The sequence below is a fragment of the Micromys minutus genome (assembly GCF_963924665.1).
Source record: "Micromys minutus genome assembly, chromosome: 2".
NCBI classification, from domain to species: Eukaryota; Metazoa; Chordata; class Mammalia; order Rodentia; family Muridae; genus Micromys; species Micromys minutus.
The window spans coordinates 22,785,825-22,809,563 of NC_137971.1; the positions used below are offsets into that span (position 1 = coordinate 22,785,825).

Here is a 23,739-nt window from a genome sequence, read left to right on the forward strand (position 1 = left end):
GGGCATCCAGCACTTTGCCTGAAGACCCATCTCCCTCTGGTCTTCAACACAATTCTTTTTCAAGTACTCCTTATGCACAGGGACTGATTTACCCCAAACCAAGAAACATCAGCCACATAGTCCCCTATAAAATGTTTAGAAGCCTATCCTACTCTGAGAACGTGACAAGTGGTTGGGGCCATTCTCCACATTCAGGTGGAGTCCCCATTGAAAAGTTTCACACAGGTTAACTCAACTCTGTCACCGATCCTGTAACCGCTCAACTTGACCATGGAATAGAATGTTCTCCAGTATGTTGTTCTAAGTTCCTAGATTATGAAGCTCTTTGCCTTACAGCCTCCCTTATGTCTGCGCCCCCATGCCGGGACGTCGTTATTGAAATAGAAGACACCAAACCGTTACTGGCTTCTAAGGTAGGTTGTATTTCAGATGTCTTAGCAATTGCTGAACTCCAACAGCCGTTCAAGGCCATTAAAATTGTGCTCGTTAAACCAATGTACAAGGACTGAATAAACACAAGATCCAAATCTTGCATTCACCCACAGTTAGCAGTGAAGCTGTATCAACCAGGGCTTCTTAAGTTTTCCACTTATAAACTCTTTTCTCCTGAGACATTTTTATGCAACCTCCAGTAAACAGGCATATAAAATAAGGTGTTCCAATCAAACATACACTAGTAATTAATTATAAGGCATTTATAAATATTTATAAATATTATTTTATATTTTATATTTGTTATTTTATATAATATATTTATAAATATATTTTATATTTTATATATTTTATATAAATATATATATTAAATATATATTAAATATATATTAAATATATTTTATATTTATTAAATATAAAATAGACATTTTAGCATTTGTCTAAAACAAAATTAAGTTTGCGTTCTAATGAGATGGATACGCTTGTTCATTTTTACATGAAGGTTTAAATCTCAGCTGGATATATAATACTGCAGGGCATAGAGCATCATTAACACTTTCCATAGTTAGTATTTTGATTTTATAGTCATTAATGCCGAGACTTTGGATAAATGTGTAATGCAAAGGCAGAGGTATGTCTCGGGCCATTGCAGGGATGGTTGGAAACTCTCCTAATTCCAAGCCAAGATTCACTTAATTTTTTTGTCCTAATGAAACTCAAATCAGAAGCTCAAAGAGAAATCTTTAAGCAATCAAACATTCTAACACGATGCGATCGATCCAAAGATAGACTAACTTGATACTTACATGGTAAAGAAGGACCGTGGAAACTATCACATCTTTATTTTCCATAAATAAACCATTGTATTTCTACAAGAGCAGAAAACTTGGTATGTAAGAATACTGAAGTCCGTAGCTTACACTAGGCCCAGATCTGAACTGGGGTGTTTGGGGTGGTTTTCACTGCTGTTGTGTGGTGTGACTACATGCACAGTGCAAAAATACATAGGTTGTGGGTTCTAAACCAAGGCCGCAATGGAGCTGCATGGTGTAGTATGGGTGAGCACCTTTCTAGGTGTCCTAGAAAGTCATTGTTTGTACTTTACTGATGCACTTGGACTCATTTCACACTTTATTTCCAGTTAAACCTTCTTAATTGTCACACATTCTGTAAACACACACACACACACACACACACACACACACTGTGTGTGTGCTACATACAGGTTCAAGTACCTAGCCCCAAATGAGGTCATAACCTACAATTTAAGAAGCTACTGAGAACCAATCAGGAGGAGAGGTCCAAGTGATATCATCTTAGAAGTTTCTAGAGAAAACTGAAACATTGCATCAATCAGAGCACCCTTGTCAAAATGTTTGCCTGTGTGAGACAGGGTTGTCAGGACTTGAAATGACTCTGTTTGTCAGCATAAGGGGCACCCCAGGTTTTTATATTTACTGTGGAAGAGGTTTGTGGGAATCCTTCTGGATCCAGTCTGAGAAAAATCCATCCACTTCTTCAGAAAGGATCAAGAAACTTTCATACCCAGAAAAAAGAAAACACCAAATAGGTTACTGTTTCTTTTGGCATTTACGGTAAACTTTCACATCACATTTTAATATGCAAACTGGCTGGGAAAGGCACATGACTGCGCTTTAATGTGTTATGTCCATAAACGGTTTCTTTTTTAAAAATCCACTTCTTTCCCACTGCATTAAACTCACCAACACTCGGACCATATTAAATGTGGGCTCCACCGGCAGCCCTGGATGGCTGCGTGTTTGAGTCTACTGTGTGGCAATTCTACACGCTCCCAGATGACAGTATCAAATTCCCAAGCCCACAGGGCAACATGACTATGTTCACTTATTGAAAATAACGCCAATTAGTCTCAATAAGACAGTAGTTGCCTAGGGAGAAATTATGTATAATAGACTTAAGGTTTTTTTTTTTTCACGGTGATTTTTCACTACTCTGGGAAAAGACAGTGTAAGATCCCACTTGATGACATGTTAGTCAGTCCTTCCTGCGTGTCTTCTGTGCACTCGGCCATCCTCGGTATTGCCAGGGAATAAGGAAAAAAAATATCAGCACCACTCTTTCCTGACAGTGCTGGGGCCAGGCTACTCTAGCGACACACTAAGAAAGGTCCCTGTGCATCAGCTTTTAACCGGGAGGAGCTGCAGGTCTGCAGATGAAGGCGTCAAGTCATTCCCGAGACACTAAATGACTAGAATCAGCTTGTTCCCTCATGCCTAGTTGAGGTACACTGTGTCAACAGGAAAAGGTGGGATCCCCTCTAAGCTCTCAAGCCCCTCTGTCACGGGAGACCTTGCATATCTCTGTAGCGTCCAGTGAGCACTGTGGAACTTCGGAAGAGCCAATGACAAGCTTGCTAACGTCCTTTATTACATGTATCACATGTACATGTAATGTCCACGGATGACCGCTAACTTGATTTAGACTCTTGATCTGGAGAAACCCAATGAGTCTACACTAACTGCTGTTGCTGAGGGCTGGAGGCCGAGTCTTTCCCCGACAGCATCACGCTCTCTGATGTCTGTGGGAACTCGTACCGAATGAGCTATCCAAAGACAAGCGGGAGGTGAGGACGTGGGGCAGGTTGCTCAAGTGCCAGGCAGACAACACAGGCGATTCTTCACGGCCGTCTCAACAGTTGCCTTCCAATTCCAGTGCTTAAGCAGTGTGTCAACAGCACTCAGCAAAATGGCTTCTCCAAGGACTGTGCATGTATGTATATAATATGATGCATGAAGCAGCATGGGGCAGGGCAGCTTAGACTAAGGACTTGAATTCCTCTGGGTCCTACAAGTAGATTTTGGAGTGAAAGATGATATTTAGATGAATAATGTCATTTCAAGCTAAAAGGAAGACTGGCTGGAGGCCATGGAGTGCTTTAAATTGAATTTTCAAGTTCATTTATTAGATTGGAAAAAAAAAAAAAAAAAGAAAAAAAAAAAGAAAGTCAACGAGTTGCTGTCCTTCCTTTTCCACAGGGGATGACGAGCAACCAGGCATGAAGGAGTCAGTCCTCCTGGGCTAAGCCTGAAATGGAAAGTCAGCAACTTGTCTTGGATATTCTTTAAACATGGCCTGTTCTTTCCCCTAAATCAGTTCTTTATAACTGAAAGTGAGCTTGAAGAAACAGACTAAATATCTAAATTCAAAACCATTGAGACCGTAAAAAGATTTTTTAAAAAAAAAAAATTTCTCTCTCCAAAATCGCACTTGAATTGTGATTACTTAACCCCAATCTTGCTTTGGGAGGGAGCTAACAAGAACTGCTGTGCCTCTTTCCTCTGCCTCCTTCGGCAGCTCTGTTGCAACAAGGGGTCAGTCTAGATAGAAATACTGAGGACTTGAAGAACCAGGGTGGCACTCCACACAGCGGCTGTCATTGCTGTAGGAGGAGATGGGGATTTCAGAAAGGGGCACTGTGCTCTCAAACTAGCCCAGGGAGTTAGCTTTCCAGTGTGCCAGGAGAAAATTCAAAGTCCAGCAAACTCCTGGACAGTTCCTGACACCAGAAGGGGCAAATCTGCCATGCAGAAATTTAAGCAGAAGGGTTCAGCTGGTGAGAAGCCTCACATCCTTGTATTGAAAGAGGCTTCTCCTGCCAGTGTTTAGATGGGATTCTCACATAGGCATGGGGTACAGAAAGGGCGCTAACATGATGACCCACAGCCGTGCACCATTAGTGACCGGGGAGTTCTTGACAGGATTAGAACATGGTAGTGTTGGGGATGTGGCTTTGGAGCTCCATGGAATGACAGGTTGGGAGTAGGAATGTGAGTAGCTTTCGCACACCCCTCCTAAGCACCCACTGTGTTAGCTGATCATGGTATAGCCCAACCCACTAAAACCACAAGCCATTCAAATAATGTATTAAACCCTTTGGTACATTTTCAGAGAAGAAATCTAAGGTATGTTCTAAGATGATCTTAACTGGAATAATTAGACCATCTGTTAAATGTTGATAATAAGTATGCAGGAAAATAATGTTTCTTACTCTCTTTCTCTCTAAACCTAATATCCATGGATCTACGTGACCCATATATATGATGTATCCTGCTAATAACCTCAAATACATAGCTGTCGGAAAAGGTAACTATTGCAAATATGTTTGCTGCAATTTTTTTTCTGTAAAAAATCAGAAATCCAGACTGTCATAATTTTTTTTCATTTGAACGTGGATTTAGGAGGAAGAAATTATTGACTGGTGGAGTAAATTTTACGCTTCATCGGGGGAGCATGAAAAATGTGGACAGTATATTCAGAAAGGCTATTCCAGACTCAAGGTACTTGGACCTATGTCTTATGGGTGGGGAAAAGCCAGTTCTGGCATGCCTTAGGCCCTTGGTTTATAAGGCCTTCTGGTGGCTGCTGGTGGAGAGGGGCCAAGAGTACCTCTGCTCTCCTGGAGAGACCTCTTGCAACAGGCTTGGCAAGTACCAGGGACTGAGGAAAGTTGCTGAGTTATGGTTGCGTGACTGCCACTTTGGCGCTTGGGGGCATCTGGCAGAAGGCTAGGAATGGTTTAGTACCATACTAATTGGGCCAACAATTATCCAGAGTTGTTTGGCTCAGGGAGACCCAGAAATCCCTGTGCCCTTTGCAGAACAAAAGGTGCCAACGTGCTTCATTTTTGTCTTCCAAACAGTGATCAGTTTTGCTAAATTAAAAGTTGATCCTGTTACATGTATGCCTCATCACATCACCGCCGTGGGGCACACGTGTGCAGAGGAAGCCACGGAGCTGGCCAAGAATGGCTGTCTGCACTCTTGGCCTCGTGCTCTGAGTCTTCCAGTTCTTCCTTCACTTGCTAACTCTGTCAGCTGCAAATCCAAAGTGGTCAGAGCCAGGCAGAGGACACAAATAAAAGTAAATGAGAAACATCTAGATTAAAATTATTCCTCTATCAAAGCAGGACCCATATATTCTTGCTTATTGGCGGCATGATGTATTTGTGTCGTGTAAGGAACGCTAGCATGTTGGAGATCACATGATGAGACTGGGGTGAGGGGACAGCTTGCATTCCTTCTTCCTCTTCTCCCCTCCGTCTTTCTTTCTTGTCCAACTCTCTTTCAAAACCAAGGTATCATTTATATGCCATAAGGTGATCCTCCCACAATGCTTTGCTGTTGTAACATCTGTGCAAAGCAACATCCACATCAAAGGGAGGACCATTTTCACCCACAGCAAGCTCCTCTCCACAAGCTGCACCCCTCTACCATGAATCGCCGTCCTTGCCAGCTCCTGAGCTCCAGATAACTGGACTTGTACCATATTCATTCTGCATTTGGCTCCTTTGGTCCCAAAGAAGTCTGTGTTTGAGACTCGCCATGTTTTTTCAGGTAGCACAAGTTTGTTTATTCTTGCTAAGTAGTCTTGAACCAAACTAGGTTTGGGGGTAGGTTACACTCACACCCTTTCACCTCCCTCCCTCCCTCCTCTTCTTTTCTCTCTCCATGATTTGTTGACTCCTTCTCCTACACTGGACATTCTTGAACCACACGCACATGCCCTTGTTTCTCCTTGGGAAATTTCTAGAAACACCATTCCTGGACCCTAGGATAGTTGGACATTTAAGTCTCTAAAGGAAGTGAGGCTTTTTTTTTTTTTTTGCAAGTGGTTGTTTTATGCTGTATCCACAAGGGACCTGGGAGTTCTGTCCATCCTTTTGGTACTTGGTCCTGTTGGCTGGACCCTCTCTGTTTTAATGAAGACCTGAGAGTCTGCTGATGGTTTTCAGATCTATGACTGTGAACTGGAGGATGTCGCTGACTTTGAAGGCCTAACAGATTTCTCAGATACCTTCAAGTTGTACAGAGGCAAGTCCGATGAGAATGAAGACCCATCCGTGGTAGGAGAGTTTAAAGTGAGTAGAGTGTGTGTGTGTGTGTGTGTGTGTGTGTGTGTGTGTGTGTGTGTGTCCTGTTTAAAATCCATCTTTTTTTCCTTTGCTGATCTCTGATGAAAGACAGTCGATGTCTGCAACTGGACACATCCTCTGCCCTCTGCAGGAAGGAGCGTGCCCCAGGGGAACCAGGGGAACTTTTCCCTGCTTGGGCAGGCCAGACTCCGATCCTCCAGGCTCATATCTTCCCAAGACCTCCTTTCTCTTCTCTTCTGAGCTTCTGCTCTCCTGAGGTTTTAGCAGGATCGCTGTGGCAAATCCCCAGGTCAAGATCTTAGCCCCTTTCTGCTCCCAGGCTGTCTCTCCTCACCGTAACCAAATTCGATCCCCCATCAGAATGGCTTAAACTCACCCTGCATGTCTTAGCTCAGGTCTCAACTCCTTCCAGAGCTGAGCTGGCCTTTCACAAGCTATGGGTCCCTCCCACACACGGAAGAAACACTCCCAAGTCCCAAACACGCCTTGCAAGGTCTCTGGATGGATGAGAGGAACTTTGGACCAGGCTGCCCTTCCTTTCCTCTCTGTAGTCTGACAAAACCCTGCTCATGCCCTAAGACAACTCAAATGTCAGTGCTTGTCAAGAGTTCCCTGGTTGCTTTGGGCAGCATGACTCACCCGTGCTCTGGGCTCCCACAGGTCTGGGTTCACCTCCTGTCAGGTTTGATTGCTGCTTCTCCTCCCAAGCACACTTGGCAAAGCCAGGGCATCTAACACTGCCTCTTCCTAATCCTTTGCCAATAGCAGACATGGCTAATGGATCAGAGGATTACACCCAACACAGGGTCTCAAATCCTCCCCACCCCAGCCTCCCACTAAGCCCACAATAGAGCACAGAGTCAAGCTAATCTAGCATGTGTGCCATACTTGATTTTTGGGGTGCTCCACACCCAGTATTCAGTGGGTGCTTGCTTCATGACATGCTTCTTAATGGAGCTGGCCAGAATAAAGGCCCAAACATCTTAATTCCCAACTTCAAAACCTTTCCCTGTACTTTTATGCTGGTTTCAGAATAAAACATGCATTCTTTTTAGCTGAGACCTGAAGTAAGTCATGGACTTTCCTGGGAGTGGGGCCCAGGCAGGCAGGCAGGCAGACACAGCAGTGAAATCACCTCAGGACTTACTCCTGTCTCCAAAATCATCTCAACTCTTTACCTCGTTCAGCCACCACCTCCTCCGACTCTGACCACTCACCTCCACTTCCTGCCCAGGTTACCAGTGCTTTCTTTTGTGCCCTCTTCTGAAATGATGGCTCTAGAGTGCTGGCGTGTTCCCTGCCCAGATCCCACAAGAGCCGATACGTATTGTGTCTTCCACAAAGACAGCTCCACATCACCCGACTGTGAGAGAGTGCCCTGTGTACCCTGAAGAGGGGCACATTTCCCAGCCACCCTTTACCCAGTAGCCAGGATCCTTGAAGTCACCAGTACACATCTCTCTCTCTTTCCCTCAGGGTTCCTTCCGAATCTACCCCTTGCCGGATGACCCCAGTGTGCCGGCCCCTCCCAGGCAGTTTCGGGAGCTGCCAGACAGTGTCCCACAGGAATGCACGGTTAGGATTTACATTGTTCAAGGCTTACAGCTCCAGCCCCAGGACAACAATGGCCTGGTAAGAGTTTGGGTGTGGGGCCTTCTCCTGTAGCAGGATAATTACAGTCATCAGCCATGGTAATTGTCACCTTCTTTCTTTCTGGGCGTCTGTTATCTCACGAGGAGAAAGATACTCTATCAAAACAGTGTGAACAGAAGGATTGTCCCTCTGGGGATTTTACCCAAGAGCTTTAGCTGGGGGTGGGAGGGTGGGTGCTTGGGTCTCTCTAGTTCATCCTTCTCTTGTTACTGATGTGACCAGGACAAGATTTGCTCCAGTCACAGGAGCAGAGTCACATCATTCCTACCTCCATCCCACCCAGCTTTTCACCCACACAGATGCTCTGAAGGCACGCTGGCCCACTGCCACCCAAAGGAGAACCTTGCACTGACCTCATCTTGGGTCCTCAGGCGTCCCAGCGGCCACCTTTGTCATCAGTTGGGAGCATAGAAGCAAGCCAAGTCTATCCCTGAAATTGACTTCAGTTTGCACCCGAGATGATGTAACACCTCACCTATCTTGTCTTCACAGTGTGATCCTTACATAAAAATAACCCTGGGCAAAAAAGTAATTGAAGACAGAGACCACTACATTCCCAACACTCTCAACCCAGTGTTCGGCAGGTAACGTACAGTTCAAAACACTAAAACGCTCCTTCTTGATGAAATGTGCCCTGCCCTGCTCAAGGTCCTAACACCAGGAATACATACAGATACCTTTGTCAGAGAAATAGGTAGGACTGGAAGGGTCCATGAGAGAAAAAAAAAAAAAAAAAAAAAAAAAAAAAAGTCACAAGATAGGTTTCTCTGAGACATGATCTATTCCAAGTCATTGGGATTGAAAGCAAGACCCCAGGGAGCATTGAGCTTGAGAAACAGCTCAACTGCTATAAAATCTTGTTTGCACATCTGGGGGATAACTCGGTCTCTGTTTACTGGACTGTTAGAGTTCTCTTCATTTGATGAAGTGAATGTTTCACTGAGGGACAGTGACAATTGACAAAACAAGTATTCTGTTTTGTTTGTCTTTAATGTCCCCAAGAGCCTGGACACAGCATTTTTTTTTTTTGTTTTTTGTTTTTTTTCATGGTTACAGCTTTCACTTGTTTCTGGTCTGGAATATGTATATTTTTAAAACATTTTTATCCACATCACTTGTGAACACGTGTGTTCACGTGGCAATCAGTGACAATTTGGTTCTCTCCTTCTACCATGTGGGTCCCAGGCATTGAGCTCAGGTTGTCAGGCTCGACCGCAACAGCCTTTACCCATGCGTGAATCATGTTATATAAGTCTTATCGGAGATGTTTCTAGTTCCCAGCCCTGTTCAGCTGTGAGTACCTTCCACATTTAATAACAATATTTGCTGAGCATTCAGAGTGAACAAGTCCTCCCTCTGCTGAGCCATTTTGTAGAAGACGTCTCAGAAATCTCACAGAACTCTGACAGGAACAGAAACCGAGGCCCCAAGAGAGCGTGTGCCCAGCACCCTTCTGATCTCAGGCAGAGGCCATGATCCCAAGCCATACGACACCAGTGTCTTCGTGACTTCAGCACCGAATTCTGCTCTGTCAGGTGTTTTGTCTGATCTTCTTCTGTGTTAGACTCACTAGCCAGGATCACTAGCAAGAAGGACACAGGGCCTCACCTCTCTGTCAACCAGCTGTAAGGCAAGTGATTGAGACAGAAGAGGTACGTGTCCATGACATGACTCTGAGGTTTGCCCAAGCCCACAGCATTGCTTCAGATTCACAGCAAAGCCACTGTCCGTAGGAAAATGTTCTTTGTAGAAAAACATTTGAGGGGGAGCTGGGGGGGATTTTGCATGTAAAGGGTGGGCAAGCAGAAGGACATGAGTTTGGATCCCCAACCCTTCTAGCTGTAAGATAAGGGCAGAGGATATGACTCAGTTGGTATAAGAGGTGTCCACATGATTCCGACAATCCAAATTCCATAAGCCAAGCACTCCTATAGCCAGATGGGAGGCAGAGTCAGAAGAATCATCTAGAAACTTTCTGGCCAGCTAGCCTAAAATATGCAGTACATAACAGAAACAGGAAAGATCCTGCCTTAAAAGGGTGGGAGGCAAGGACTGACTCCCCAGAACTGTCCTCTGAACTTAATCCGCAAACGGTTTCACACATCTGTCCTTCACCCCATCACAAAATCAAGAATTAAATATATTTGTTCTTAACTTTAAAAAAAAAAAAGGTAGTAAATGACAAAGAAAAGCATTATGGCCTCTACATGCACAGGCAAGTGCACCAGTGTGCACACAGGTATTCATGCACATATGTATATTGTGCATACACACACATAAGCACACAATGAGAAATAGTGTTCTTCTTTCAAAATTTTGCTATGTGGGAGAGTTCTGTTCCAATTTGCCCTGCCCCTGGCATTCTCATCACTTTATGCTTTATGGTTATTCTCTGTCTTTCTCTTCCTCTCTGTGTGTCTGTCTCTCTCATGCAGGCTCATGTACACACACATACACACACACACACACACACACACACTTGCACATTGCTCAGTTTTTAGGTTCAAAAACAGCCATTTTTAATAGGCAGGAACACACATGTACAAAGGACCACCCGGTTGGCCCCTAGCATGTTTTCGTACACGCACATACATGCATATACTCAGACACCCGAACACTAACACCCTCTGTGCTGCAGAGCCCTAGGCCAGAGCAGGGCCCAGGGAGGGAAGTAATCCTCTGGCATAGCCATGTGATCATTTTCCCTTTCTTCCGCTGATCCAGCCCCAAGGTCTAGACAGGAAAAGGCACGCAGGGCAGGAAGGAGGGCTCGGTGAGAGCGGGAAGAGGCAGAGCCAGCTTTGAAGGGGGGAAGGCCGCCCTGTCTGAATGGCTTGTTTCAGAGGTGCCAAGCACAAGCTTAATTAAGTGGCAGGAAAAGTCTTGCTCAGAGCCGTGCTGGGAGGAAGTGATGCTGTCAGGCTCAGCCAGGCCAGTGGCTGTCTAGGGGGATCACAGACTTCCGCCAGTCCATCAGAATGGCTCCAGGCCGGGACCCCCGTCTTGGGAAGTGGCTTGCTTCTCAGCAGAGAGACCCCGAGACAGGGCTTGAGGAAGAAGCCAAGTTTCCTGCATTCTTGGCCATTGTTCATCTTTGGCTTCTCCAGGACACATTCAGCTCCTGAATATAGTCCTCTGACGTCCATCAGTGGGTTGTGGTACCCATATTCATCCTCAGATCATCCTCACAATAATAACAAACTCTAAAAGATTTTTAAAAATAATAATTGCTGCCTCAGGGGGGAAAATATCCCTTAATCAAACCAAAAAAGCACCCATGATGCTAGGAGACGGTTTGTTGGTCTATTTGATTTTTTTGTTTTGTTTTGTTTTTCCTTGCCACCGGATCTCGCAGTGCATTCTTGGCCCTTCTAAAACTTACATAGGCCAGGCTGGCATCAAGTTTGCAGCAACCCTCTTCAACCTCAAGAGTTTAGCAATTATAGGAGTGCACCTCCATGCCCAGCCATTTTGTTTTTGTTCTTGTTGTGTCTTCAGACAGGGACCAGCCTTGGCCTCCCAACTGCTGGCACTAAAAGTGTATGCCACGATACCTAACTAATTTATTTTTTATTAAAAAATATGTGTAGGGGTGCCGGCGCTGCATGCATGTCTGTTTATTATGTGTCCACCTGGCACCCCCATTGGCAATGATGCTTTGTATGTAACTGTGACACAGGTACCTCTTTCTCTGCCTCAAAGGTAGCTGCTGCATCTAGGGAGGTCTCTGAGATTGGTGCAGGAGACATCCGGGATGCTTTCTTCCAGAGTGCCATTAGACCCTCATCCCTGGCTCACTGGACAAAAAGCCTGTCCTCACACTGGCATGTAACAAGAAATGGAGGAAGCCCAGGGGAGGAGACAGTTCACAGTTTTTCTCTCAGCAAAATAAGTTGAGCACCTAGGATGAGAAGGATACACAGGAACAATGCAGTTACCAAAGCTAAGCCCCGCCTGTCCACCGCTGGCACATGCATGCCAGCATCCCCTGGACCACACAGTTCACCCACCAACAGAATGGCTGCTGGGCTATTTCTTTGTGTGTCAGAAGAATTTACATTTTAGTGTAGATTCCATAGACAAGTTTTGAGAACTGAATGAAGTCTGCGGCAGGACAGCTGTCTGGCAGGCCCCCTGCATGGCACACTAAACCAGTCCATGCATGCCTCTGCATCCTTCCAGAGGGATGAGCCAAGTGTTTCCCGGGACGGGGGTCTCTCATGAGCAGAGTAAAAAATGAAGTGGGGTACGGAAAAATGGCTTCAAATAAGGTGCCTTATTGATTTTTCAATATGGGAAAGGTCTCCCAGGTGATAATGTTAAGATTAGCAATACAATGTGTTATTGTTATAGTACTAAGTTTTAGTCAATGCACCTTTTGCTGAGTGGTTTCTCAACATTTCTTCATTGGCTGTTAAAATAAAATAGTATATGGGTTTTTTTTTAAAGATTTATCTATTTGATATATACATATATATGTTCTCTGCTTTCATGCACACTAGAGGAGGGCATCAGATCCCATTACAGATGGTTGAGAGCCACCATGTGGTTGCTGGGAACTGAACTCAGGACCTCTGGAAGAGCAGCCCATGCTCTTAAGCACTGAGCCATCTCTCCAGCCTGTGGTATGCATTGTTCTGATCATTTCACAGAGAAGGAAACAGAACAGAAGGGTTAAGAAGGTGGCATATCTGGGGTTCAAACAGAGGTATCCACTAGTTCTTTCCTCTTTCATCCCCTTGTCTTGTTACTAGTGTCTACTGTTTATGTCCCCTATTCACACCCCAGCTTCCCCCATGCCAGATAATTCTTTGTTTGAGTCTTGAACAGAAGGTCCCTGATCACCCTGTGTGTGCAATCCTTTACTTAGAATGTATGAGCTGAGCTGCTACTTGCCTCAAGAGAAAGACCTGAAGATCTCTGTCTATGACTACGACACTTTCACCCGAGATGAGAAGGTGGGAGAAACAACCATCGACCTGGAGAACCGCTTCCTCTCCCGCTTTGGGTCTCACTGCGGCATCCCTGAGCAGTACTGTGTGTAAGTTGCTTCCCCATGAGAGGAAGTGGTCTGCTGCCCCTGAGGGCTCAGACCTGGCGAGGCTGTGGGGCTCTGTCTCCCTCAGTGTGCCATGGCCCTTTTGGTCGTGTTTGACAGGATTATCTGGGAACAAACCAGGGCAAGCGCACTGTCTCATTTATACCATAGTTTGTTGAAAGGGTGGTGCTTGGAGCAAGGCAGTGCCCTGTGTGTAACAGAAGTGTTAGTGCTCAGAGAAACAGTCTCCTCTCCTGTTCTAGAGCTCCTGGAGTTAGGTATTATGGTAAGGATTCTCTGGCCTTTAGGAATAGGGATTGATTCATTAACTACCAATTATCCACACCCCCTAAGGACTCTATGATGCCTAGTGTGCTAACCAGTGGGTCTTTAAGCCTTCAGCGAGACAGCACGCCACTTCTGGTGTTTGAATTTGCCTCTATGATTATGATAATCCAGATTCTTCATTTTTGCTGAGGAGGGAACTGGACACACACACACACACACACACACACACACAAATAGACTTGATGAGTTGTCTGAAGCCAAAATCATCTGTGTGTGTTTACACCTGAGATAGGTGTCCAAGAGACAAAGTGGGTAGACATGTCCCTTAGGTTAGTTAGATGGGTGTGTTTGGACACACGTGCATTTGTGTGGAACCTCATGCACCTGTGGTGTCATCCACAGTTCTGGAGTGAACACCTGGAGAGATCAGCTGAGACCAACACAGTTGCTTCAAAACGTAGCTAAATTCAAAGGCTTCCCGCCACCTGTCCTTTCTGAAGATGGAAGCAGGATCCGGTACGGAGGACGAGACTACCATCTGGATGAGTTTGGTGAGCACAAAGCTTCGGGCTGTAAGCACAGTATAATAACCCATTTCTCTGCAGCATTTGGGAACATGAGCCAAGGCAGCACCGTGATGCTTCGTTGTGAGACTGTATGTTCATCCTTACCAAAACAAAACCTCAGTGGGGAAGAGAATAGTTGGTCCATCAGCTGTCAGAGTGGACACATTTTCTTACCTGTCTTACATTTGTTTTACCTGTTCTTTTCAGATCGTAGTCATTTGAACTTTAACTATATAAAGTTCTAATATTGGCCATTTTTGTGTATTGCATTACTAGCTCAAAATTTTTCCAGTGGCAGTGAAAGAAATTCTGTCCCAAAGAGACTCTCATAATTAGCAGTGATGACGAACACCTTTAGTCCCAGCACTCAAGAGACAGAGACAAGCAGATCTCTGAGTTTGAGGCCAGCCTGGTCTACAGAGTGAGTTCCAGGACAGCCAGGGCTACACACAGAAACACTGTCTAAACAAACAAACAAAAACAAGAGAGAGAGTCTCAGATCTGAGCCCTTGCCTGAGAAGCCGAAGGGATGCTAAAGGCAGTTCAGACAACCTGCTCTGCTCCCATCTGGCTCAGGTTCAAGCCTGGGTCCCGCCCTCCATTCATGACACATCTGTCTTGCACATCCAGTTAGACACACTGAGACAGCAGTAGGAATATACATCATAGTGTGTGAACTATAGGATGCTCCTGTGGTCCCCGGGAAAGAGAAGGGATGGGGCTCCCAAAGAGTCCTGGTAGGTCGGCCTTCAAAGATGCGTGGGGAATCTGAGTAAAGACATGTGGGAATGAAAGTGGTTCCTGATCTTCCACTTGATTCCTGACACTGTAAAAAACATGGTTCTCTCTTTTCACTTTGAAGATGATATCATCAGTCTCAGGGGGGATTAGATGCTTAGCAAGCTGCCGATGCTACGGTTCACGTATAAACTTGCAAAAGCAAAGGAGAATGAATGAAAGAGCATGAGGTCATCATGTTATGGTGGAGAAAAGTGACCCCAGTTATTAGATACCCCCACAAGAATCTCTCTTTGTCATGGTGACTGTTCAGTTGATTCCAAATTTAGCAACCAGGAGAAGCTGTTTTGTTTTGTGCACAGTTTGGAGGGGTCAGGAATTCTGGAAGGGCTCGGCTGAACACTCCTCCCTACAATCTCTCACAGGGCTGCAGCCAGCTGAGGGCCCTGGTGGGCACTGACCACAGTAGGTCATGCATGTGGCTGGAACTTGTTGCCTCGTGTCACTGGAACCGATGGCCAGGGTAACTACAGAGACCTTTCTGGCCTCTGGGTTCACAGGCTTGTCACAGAAAGAGCAACTTCCCTCAGAGAGACCCAAGAGAACCAGGCAGGAGCTTCCTGACCTTTCGTGGTACCCTCAAACAAACAAAACCACAGAGCCTCCTTTCCCTTTTGCTCTTCTGTTCCTTTACTCTGTCTTGAGATTAAAAGGGAAAGACCACAGAATGCATTCTTTTCCCTGGGAGCGATGTTTGAGAACTAGGAGGAGGGAGGAGACCATGTTTTTAAATGCTACAGTGGTACTTGCTGCTGTGAGAGATGAACTTTAGATCTCAGGGACCTGCTCTGCTTTAGAAGCTCAGGGTGACGGTCCATCTAAGCAAGAGCATCACAGAGTGGGGCGCTCTCCTCTTACAGCCCTGCTGTCCTTCAGTGCGTTCATCTAAGCTCCTGTCTCCCTCCACATCCAGAAGAGAAAGGCTCAGATCGGATCCTGTGCAGAGGGCCGAGTCCAGGGGCAGTACACATGTCATTCTATCTTACACATGTCATTCCATCTGTGTCATCTTCTAATCAACTTGGCTGTGCGGCCACGTCTGACTAGTCGCAAGGGAGGCTAAGAAAGAAGATGGTTGTGAGCCTCTGCTACAAAAGTTAATGCAGTCTGAACTCACCCAATTCTAATATATTCTGGTCCCTGCTGTAGGCAGACTACAAGGTGGGTGTGAGCCTCAGTATGGAAGAACCCATAGGTCTGGATCTGTTGGTTTCTATTCTTTCACAAGTCCTGACCCTGTACATAGTGGTGATGCCTGCCCCTTTCTTATAAAGTTTGGGATGACATGCTGCAGTTGCTCTGGTTGCATTGTTCCCGATTGTTCCTTCTATGCCAACGCCATTTTGCATTCCAGAGGCCAACAAAATCCTACACCAGCACCTTGGAGCCCCCGAAGAACGCCTTGCCCTCCATATTCTCAGGACTCAGGGGCTGGTCCCTGAGCACGTGGAGACAAGGACTTTGCACAGCACCTTCCAGCCCAATATTTCCCAGGTAAAAGGAAAGACCACGCCCACTCCTAAAATGCACAGCACCAGTCACTGTTGGATTTCCCTCGTGAAACATGTCTGAGTACTTTTAGATACACAAGAAACAGAGCGAAACTCAAACTAGCTTCATCCAAAGGGAACCGTTGCAAAGATGCTTGGGGAAATCTCGGAAAATACTGATTACCTGAGATTCAGAATAAACTCAAGCCAGGGTCTCCCTTTGTCTTTGTTTCTGTTCCTGGTTCTAATTCATCTCCCTTGCTGTTATTGCCTCTCTATGAGTCTGAGGATTACAGAGAGCTCCTGAGTATTCAATTCTGTCGTGTATACCTGGGGATTGGTGGTCCCAATGTGGCCCAGTTGTCTACCAGTGGAGCAACCAGCTGCATCCAGGAGAGTAGCCAAGCTTGGCCTAGCTTGGGGAGGAGGTGCAGTGTGAGTGTGGAGAGACAAGGAGGCTGGGGCACAGTGCACAGACAATAGGTCAAAGGGCATGATGACGGGGTCAAGTCAACTCAGGAAACGGGGCTCAGTTTCCAGAGAAAGAAAGCAGGACACATTAAATGACAAATTAAACCATGTAGAAGCTTGATACATGTCCAGACAGTGTCTACAGAGTCTGAGGTAAGGCCAAGAGTGTGGATCTTAATACACACCTCAAGGGACTCTGATATAAGTAGGTAGGAACTCACATTTAAACAAATATTAATTTACTAGAAGCAAATATCATCAGGACCTGCTATGAGACTGCAGAGTACTTATCACTCAGAAGTGGCCATGGCTTGTAGGTAATTTTGCCACAGCTTGCTTTTATCCTGTGCTACATTTTACTTTCTTCTTGTTCGTATTCTGTCTTCTTTCTACTCAAAGCCTATTCATCCTCCTCTCTTTTCTCCTACCCATCAATCATAGATGGAGTCTCAAGAACTAAGTAAGGAAGATTTCTCCCTGAGAAGGTACCAGTCTGCCTTTGCTTCTGCCTGCAGTCTGTGGCTTAATCTTAGGAGATGCCTGGATACTCAGGGTCCTGTGCTGTGCCTGATGTATGGTAGAGGCCTGAGCCTAGAGATTAGTTGGAAACGAGTCAGGATCATAGTAAAATATATTCTCTCTCAAGGATTCCAGGTAATTCATTTTGATCGCAATGCATTAGGAAGCCAATCCAGTGGTTTCCTTGGCAAACTTCTCAAAGACCAGTCTGTGTTTGTCTGAAGACAGAGTCCATACAAGATCCAAAAATAAAGTAGAGACTATAAATTGATTTGAATGGTAGGATAGTGGGTATTTTTTTTTCTTTCTGGCATTCATGACCTGTCTGGAAGAACATTCCACTGAAGTAGAGAGGCTGAGTCCATACTAGTCAAAGATCAGAGCAGGGCTTCCCCAAGATGGCTGCACAAGTGTCAGTCCAGGCCCTGTTCATCCTCGCATGTGAGCTTCTGCTAGGATGGTGACATTGCCTACACAGGGAATCCTCACTTTGTTTTAGCTCTCCTCACAGAACTGTGTTTGTTTTCATTTATAAAGCTAATTGCTGTTTTGTTTCTCTCTCTCTTTTTTTTTTTTAACCACTTGAGATAAGTGGGAAATCTGCTGGGGATAGAGACTGTATTGGGTACACAATGTGACAGTGGAGAGCATGGGGCATGAGGAGGAAGGGACCAATTTTAAGTCAGAGAGAGAGGGAGGGAGACAGAGACAGAGACAGAGTTTGCACTAGGGTTAGTAATAGCACTTGGGTTAGTAATAGGAATGTCCTCGTTTGATTAACAAAGACTATGTTACAAATGGATAATTGCAGCTCTTGGGTGAGAATGGAAAGCGGGTGGCCTTAATGACATTGTAGACAAGCTCGACCCTGGCTAGTTCTTTTAGCTATTTGTGGCCTTTCATGTGGAGTAATAAAACAGCATTAAAAAAAAAAAAAACTGATTTCATAGCTCTGTGGAAGAGGGCTCTCCTAGCTTGTGGGAATCCCTGGGGTCTGTGTTCAATGCTGCCCAGAAAGAGGAAAACCTTGGTTTCTCACATGTGTGACTGCAGCCTTCTTTCCTTTGTATATGATTTAGGGAAAACTTCAGATGTGGGTGGATGTCTTTCCCAAGAGTTTGGGACCACCAGGCCCCCCTTTCAACATCACTCCCAGGAAGGCCAAGAAGTAAGTAAGCATAAAACCATTATGGTTCCCTGGGGCAGGGACTCAGTCCAGCACTAGAGGAAGCACACTCTGCACATGTGCGTTTCTCAGGTACTACCTGCGTGTGATCATCTGGAACACCAAGGATGTCATCTTGGATGAGAAGAGCATCACCGGGGAGGACATGAGTGACATCTACGTCAAAGGGTGAGGATAGGGGACAGAGACTCCCACACAGGGGATGAAACAGACCTCCTCTTTCCACAGTCACCACTGATGCGTTCCTATCAGAAGCTGCTATTTACGGTGCGATCTGCTTACGGGGTGTCAGGGACGTTCAATGTCAAGAAGGCAGTGGAGAAAAGAGAAAAACTGTCTAGATTGTACTTATTATTATAACTCTATTATCAGCAGGGTTTTTTTTCTGACATTCCTCGGCCACGTAATTTTTTTTTTCTCTGTGATAGTGCAGACATCTAGCATCAAAAGCCCAGTAAAGCTCCCAGACTTTCCTTCCTAGGCATTTTATCAACACTAGCCAATGCTTGTGAAAAGTAGGTAATATGGATAGGCTTAAAAAAAAAATAACGCTCCCCCCACCCCCACAACTTCTGCTGAGGGCCATTATTCAAGATGAAATATATCAAGCTTATTATTTTCTTACTTGTATAATTCAATTTCGAATGGCTCCTGTTGATGTTAGTTTCTGCTGGGCTGTGATCATAGACTCATAGATGCTGAGAATGGTCCTATATAGTGGCCGAACTACATACAGAACTCCCGTGTTAGAATCCTGGCACCTTCCCTGCTGGTTGGGGGGGGCGGTCAGACACTTGCTGTTAGTGGAGAAAATGACAGTGCGACGTCCTGGAGTTATCCAGAGAGTTACTCCAGGCACGTAGGCCAGCGCCTGGCAGCTGGTGTACATTACGCGGGTGTTAGAATCATCACTGCTCCATATGGGCCAAGTTCTTCCTTAATATACAGAAGATAAGACGTGTTGAAATGTCATGTATTCATCGGCGAGAACAACGTCTCCCTCATGATCCCTGGTGGGCTTCAATCAAAACGTCATTCCAGACATAATGACTATCAGTCAGACTCACCGTAAGCTTCATCGAGTTCATCATTACTATTTCTCATTTCAGGACCGCATTGCCATTCCCCGAGGAAAACTAACCCCAGCTAATTGTAGCTATGCATATTTATTTGCCTGTTGTACGAATATTATTGTTTTTCAAATCAAGGGAACAAACTCAAGCTGTGATGGGCTGAGAGAAAACTAATACACGCAGGAAACTCAACCTAAAGTAACATGTAAAGCTGCAATTACAATCCAAATATCAGGGCTGGGAGTCCAGTTTAGACGTAGAAGGCTTACCTAACTTAAGAATTCAGGATTTTGCTTCTGTTAATTGGTTACTTGCTTATTCGTTTCTTTTTTTAGATAGGATTTTATACAATCTGGGCTGGCCTCCAACTCCCCATGTAGCCAAGGATGGCTTTGAACTGATCCTCCTGCCTTTACCTCCCAAGTGTTGGGATTAAAAGTGCAGCCCACCATGATATTCTGGGGCTTTATGCACACTAGGGAAGTACTCTACCAACTGAACTACATCCTCAAACCCTAAGAGTTAAGGTTTATTCTCCAGAATTGCAGAAAGGGAGAGGGAAAGGGAGAGAGAGGTGGTTCTCAATATGACACCTAAAAAGGTGAATGATGCAAAAATGCAATTTCTAGCATAATATCTGTTCGTGTTACATATGAAGTGATACATGCTCACACAGCAGCACAAGTAGCTAAAGGTACTTCCCTAGTTAACATATCTTAAAATTAAAATGAGAGAAGCTTTACACACACACAAAGCACAAGTGACAGAAAGATCTTGGGTCAGATGATGGTGAGGTTTTAGGGCTGGGCCAAGAGGTAAAATTACCTCATATTCAAGTTAACAATCAAAAAGAAGTGTGGTGGGAAGGAGCAAGGAGGGGATTGTGGTGGGGAAAAGTAAGGGAAGGGGTGTGTACAGGGGTGTGAGTACCTTCCTGAGGCTCTAGCCCTTTGCCACTGAATCACAGACATACAGCCCTGGAATCACTTTTGTTGTTAACTATAGGACTTAATGTTACAGAGGGCATTACCTTTGTCTTCTGGGGAGACTAACAGTTGGAAACTGAATTAGACCAGCCTGGGGGAGTGATACTTTGTCATTCCTGGCCACATGAGCTGCTATGAGTCTCGTATCTGCTCTGAAGCTCCATTTCCTATCTATAAGATGGGAAAAGCTGCAGGGCTGTTGGGAGAGATGAAATGACACCAAGTTCATAAGTAAAAATTGTAACCCTGAGTTGAGGATTGGCTTCCCCGAGTGACAATCTCGAACTCTGTCTTTCCACTGACTTACCACCGGCAGAGAGGACAGGTAGGACCTGAGAGTCCAAAAGCTTCCCTGTGGACCTAGGAGTCTCTACTTTTCAAAGTTCCCCAAGTGACTCAAACAGCCCTACCCCACTGCCCACTGGAAAGTATCAATTCCCTTTTTCCTTATGTTTTGTTCTATTTTAAAATTTGTTTTCAAGACAAGGTTTCTCTGTGTAGGTTGCCCTGGCTGTCCTCGAACTCCCTTTGTAGACCAGTGTGGCCTCCAACTCAGATCCACCTGTCTGTCTCCCAAATGCTGTAATTAAGGGTGTGTGTGCCACCATGCCTGGCTGAGAAGTGAATTCTTCGTTTTAAACCAGAGGCAGGCAGTTGTGACGGCAGCTTCCTTCCGAACCCCATTCATTCCCGCAGCAGACAGTTTATCTCATATCCACTGCGCCAGGCACGAGCTAAAGGAAAGGTTTCCAGTGATATCAGTTAAGATGCTTTTGATGGGAGGAATGTTCCCAGTTAGGCATCTGGAAATAACAGCCTTCCTCTTCCTTGGCTGTCTCATTAATGAGATCACAGTGACTTTTAAGAATAATAAAAAAGGAAGCTACAAGATTACTTGCTGGGTGCCTCTTTTTGTTTGCTTAAGTAAGATATGCGGAGGGAAATGCTAAAATTTTGAGCTAACTTTCGTTCGTTGAGCCGACCAGCCCTGATGACAGATGCTAATGAGTCATAGTTGTGAAGCCCAAAATCATAGCCAGCAAGCTGCAGCTTACCCAAAATAGAAGCTACATTGTTGATGATATTTTCCAGAAAATTTCACCTTAGCCCTGCTAACTACAGTCTAAAGGGTTTCCTGCTTTGGTTTTAAAGGAATTCTGTTTTATTTGGCTCTAAGCTGGGTTGGATGCAACCGAGTGCCTCCCCTTCATAAATCACCCCCAGATTCTGTGGATCACTGGACTCTGCCCAGAGAAAACGTATCCCTTTTGCTCCTCCCTGCCCCCCCACACTCCTAACCACTGCAGTTATGCAGCTAGATCCCTGTCAATCACCGTGCACTGAGTCTGTTTTCCTCTGCCTTACAGCTGGATTTCCGGCAGCGAAGAAAACAAACAGAAAACAGATGTCCACTACAGGTCCTTGGATGGTGAAGGCAATTTTAACTGGAGATTTGTTTTCCCATTTGACTACCTCCCTGCTGAGCAGCTCTGTATAGTTGCTAAAAAAGTAAGCCCTGAAAGATGTGGGCGGGATGTGGGCATAGCAGGTCTCAGAAAGTCAGAAGAGGTTAGGGCTGCTTCAGAGGTCACTGACTCCAGCTCCCTCTTGGTACAGACTGGGAATCTGAGACCCACAAAGGGGGAAAGCCTTGCCCATGGTCACATAGCTATGACAGGTATTTATTTGCCTATTTAGGGCTATGAGGAATGTAGCTTCCATTCTGCTAAGCTATTGGTAGCAAGACAAGAGACATTATAGAACAAAGGCTTTTGTATCGCTGTACACGTGTTTGTCATGGAATGAATAGATGGCTATTCTCCATCTTAGGCTAAACACAAGCCAGATATTAAAGGTAAAGTGTCCCTTTCTGCCTCCCTTGTTAAGCCTCAGCATCTGTGTTCCCTCATTCAGAAACACTTCTAGGAGAATTGAGGGCCCCAGTGGACTTAATTAGAAAGACGTTCATTTACAGAACTTAGGCCCAAAAAATGTGATTTATTGGTTCTCATTCCTAGCAAGTCCAAGGTTGGCTCACTTTAAGGACGCCTGGAGCCCATGGAAAAGCAATGTATTTGGAAGCTAGTTCCACGTTCTCCTTCCTCTGTTCTCCATCCTCCATGGATCTCCCTTCTAGGCAGGCTCTTCCCTAGAGAAGGAAACATGGTAGCTATCACCTGAATACCCAGCAGACCTCAACACAGAAGTGAGCCAGGATGGCATCAGCCAGGATTCTAGAACTGGGCCTCGGGGTCTCTGTCTATCTAGAGACTTGTATCCCTCCCTGAACCAAGCACTAATGCCCAGGATGCCTTGCTGAGGCCAGGAACTGGGACCAGAGATGGAACCAGTCTTTGTCTACCCTATCCTTCCCCAGCCCCAGCCCCACCCCTGTCCAAACTGTACCAACTGGGGAAGGAAAAGTTCTCCAAGGAAAGCCTGGGACCTACAACCTAGGTAGACAATCCTATGATCCCAACAAGTGTCCTGTCCCATTCCTGCATCCCACACCCATCCGCTCACAACATCCCCCTTCAAAGCTGCACCTGCCTGGAGTCCCAGGTGCCCTCTGATATCCGACCTTTCTATAGCTTCTGTAGTAAGAACTTTGCCTGTGCGGGCTGGAATGGGGTCTATGGGGTGGTGTGGGGGTCTTTGCAGAGGTTCAGAGACTCAAAATGGTGTCAAATTGTGCATCCTTTCAGAGGTAAAGCAGAGCAGGACAGAGATGGGGATATTTTGGGTCAGGTAGGACATGAAAGATGGTTGCTTTTCCTGTTTACCACATCTAAAGTTAGACCCCTCCTCACTGCCTCAGTGATGCTTAGAGCAGGACCCCACACATAGGATAGCCAGGCACGAACTAGCTGTGTGGGCTTTCCAGAGCCCTAGGGGCTCTCAGAAAGAGAACCTTTCAAGAATATGAAACATGAAAGCCAACCCCGTGATCTTTAGAATTCCCAAATCACTGGTAGAATTCCTGGTCTGCCCAGGCCTGGGGCATTTAGGTGTTACTGTCTATGGAGGTATATCCTTAACCAATTTCTTGGCAGAAGCAGGAACTAGAGGTGGGAATTTGGTCTTCCGTGTATCTACCTTCAGTATGAAGGTCTTAGATGGCCACAAGTCTGTAAAAGTTCATGGTATTTTTCAAAAGTTAAAAATTTTAGGACATTTTAGAATCTGTACCTGAGCCCCAAGACTGTCAGTCAAACCTTGGAGAACAGGGTGGAAATTTGCTCAACGGCGATAAAGACCCAGCGATGATGACACTGTGGGCTAGCCTAGAACACCTAGCTTTAGGAGAGTCACAGTGGTCTTCAGG

At 45.4% G+C, this 23,739-nt stretch overlaps 1 protein-coding gene across 2 annotated transcripts in view; it reads left to right on the plus strand.

The window, feature by feature from the left end:
- Positions 1-23,739, plus strand: part of MYOF (myoferlin) — a 138,685-nt gene that overhangs the window by 108,354 nt on the left and 6,592 nt on the right. For both annotated transcript variants that reach the window (XM_080912654.1, XM_080912655.1), the window contains 12 exons: positions 337-413; positions 4,546-4,557; positions 4,653-4,751; positions 6,206-6,331; positions 7,823-7,978; positions 8,492-8,583; positions 12,870-13,040; positions 13,728-13,876; positions 16,044-16,183; positions 18,249-18,337; positions 18,428-18,523; positions 21,782-21,923. In XM_080912654.1, coding sequence (XP_080768780.1) covers positions 337-413; positions 4,546-4,557; positions 4,653-4,751; positions 6,206-6,331; positions 7,823-7,978; positions 8,492-8,583; positions 12,870-13,040; positions 13,728-13,876; positions 16,044-16,183; positions 18,249-18,337; positions 18,428-18,523; positions 21,782-21,923 — 1,349 coding nt within the window. The remainder of the gene's footprint in view (positions 1-336; positions 414-4,545; positions 4,558-4,652; positions 4,752-6,205; positions 6,332-7,822; positions 7,979-8,491; positions 8,584-12,869; positions 13,041-13,727; positions 13,877-16,043; positions 16,184-18,248; positions 18,338-18,427; positions 18,524-21,781; positions 21,924-23,739) is intronic.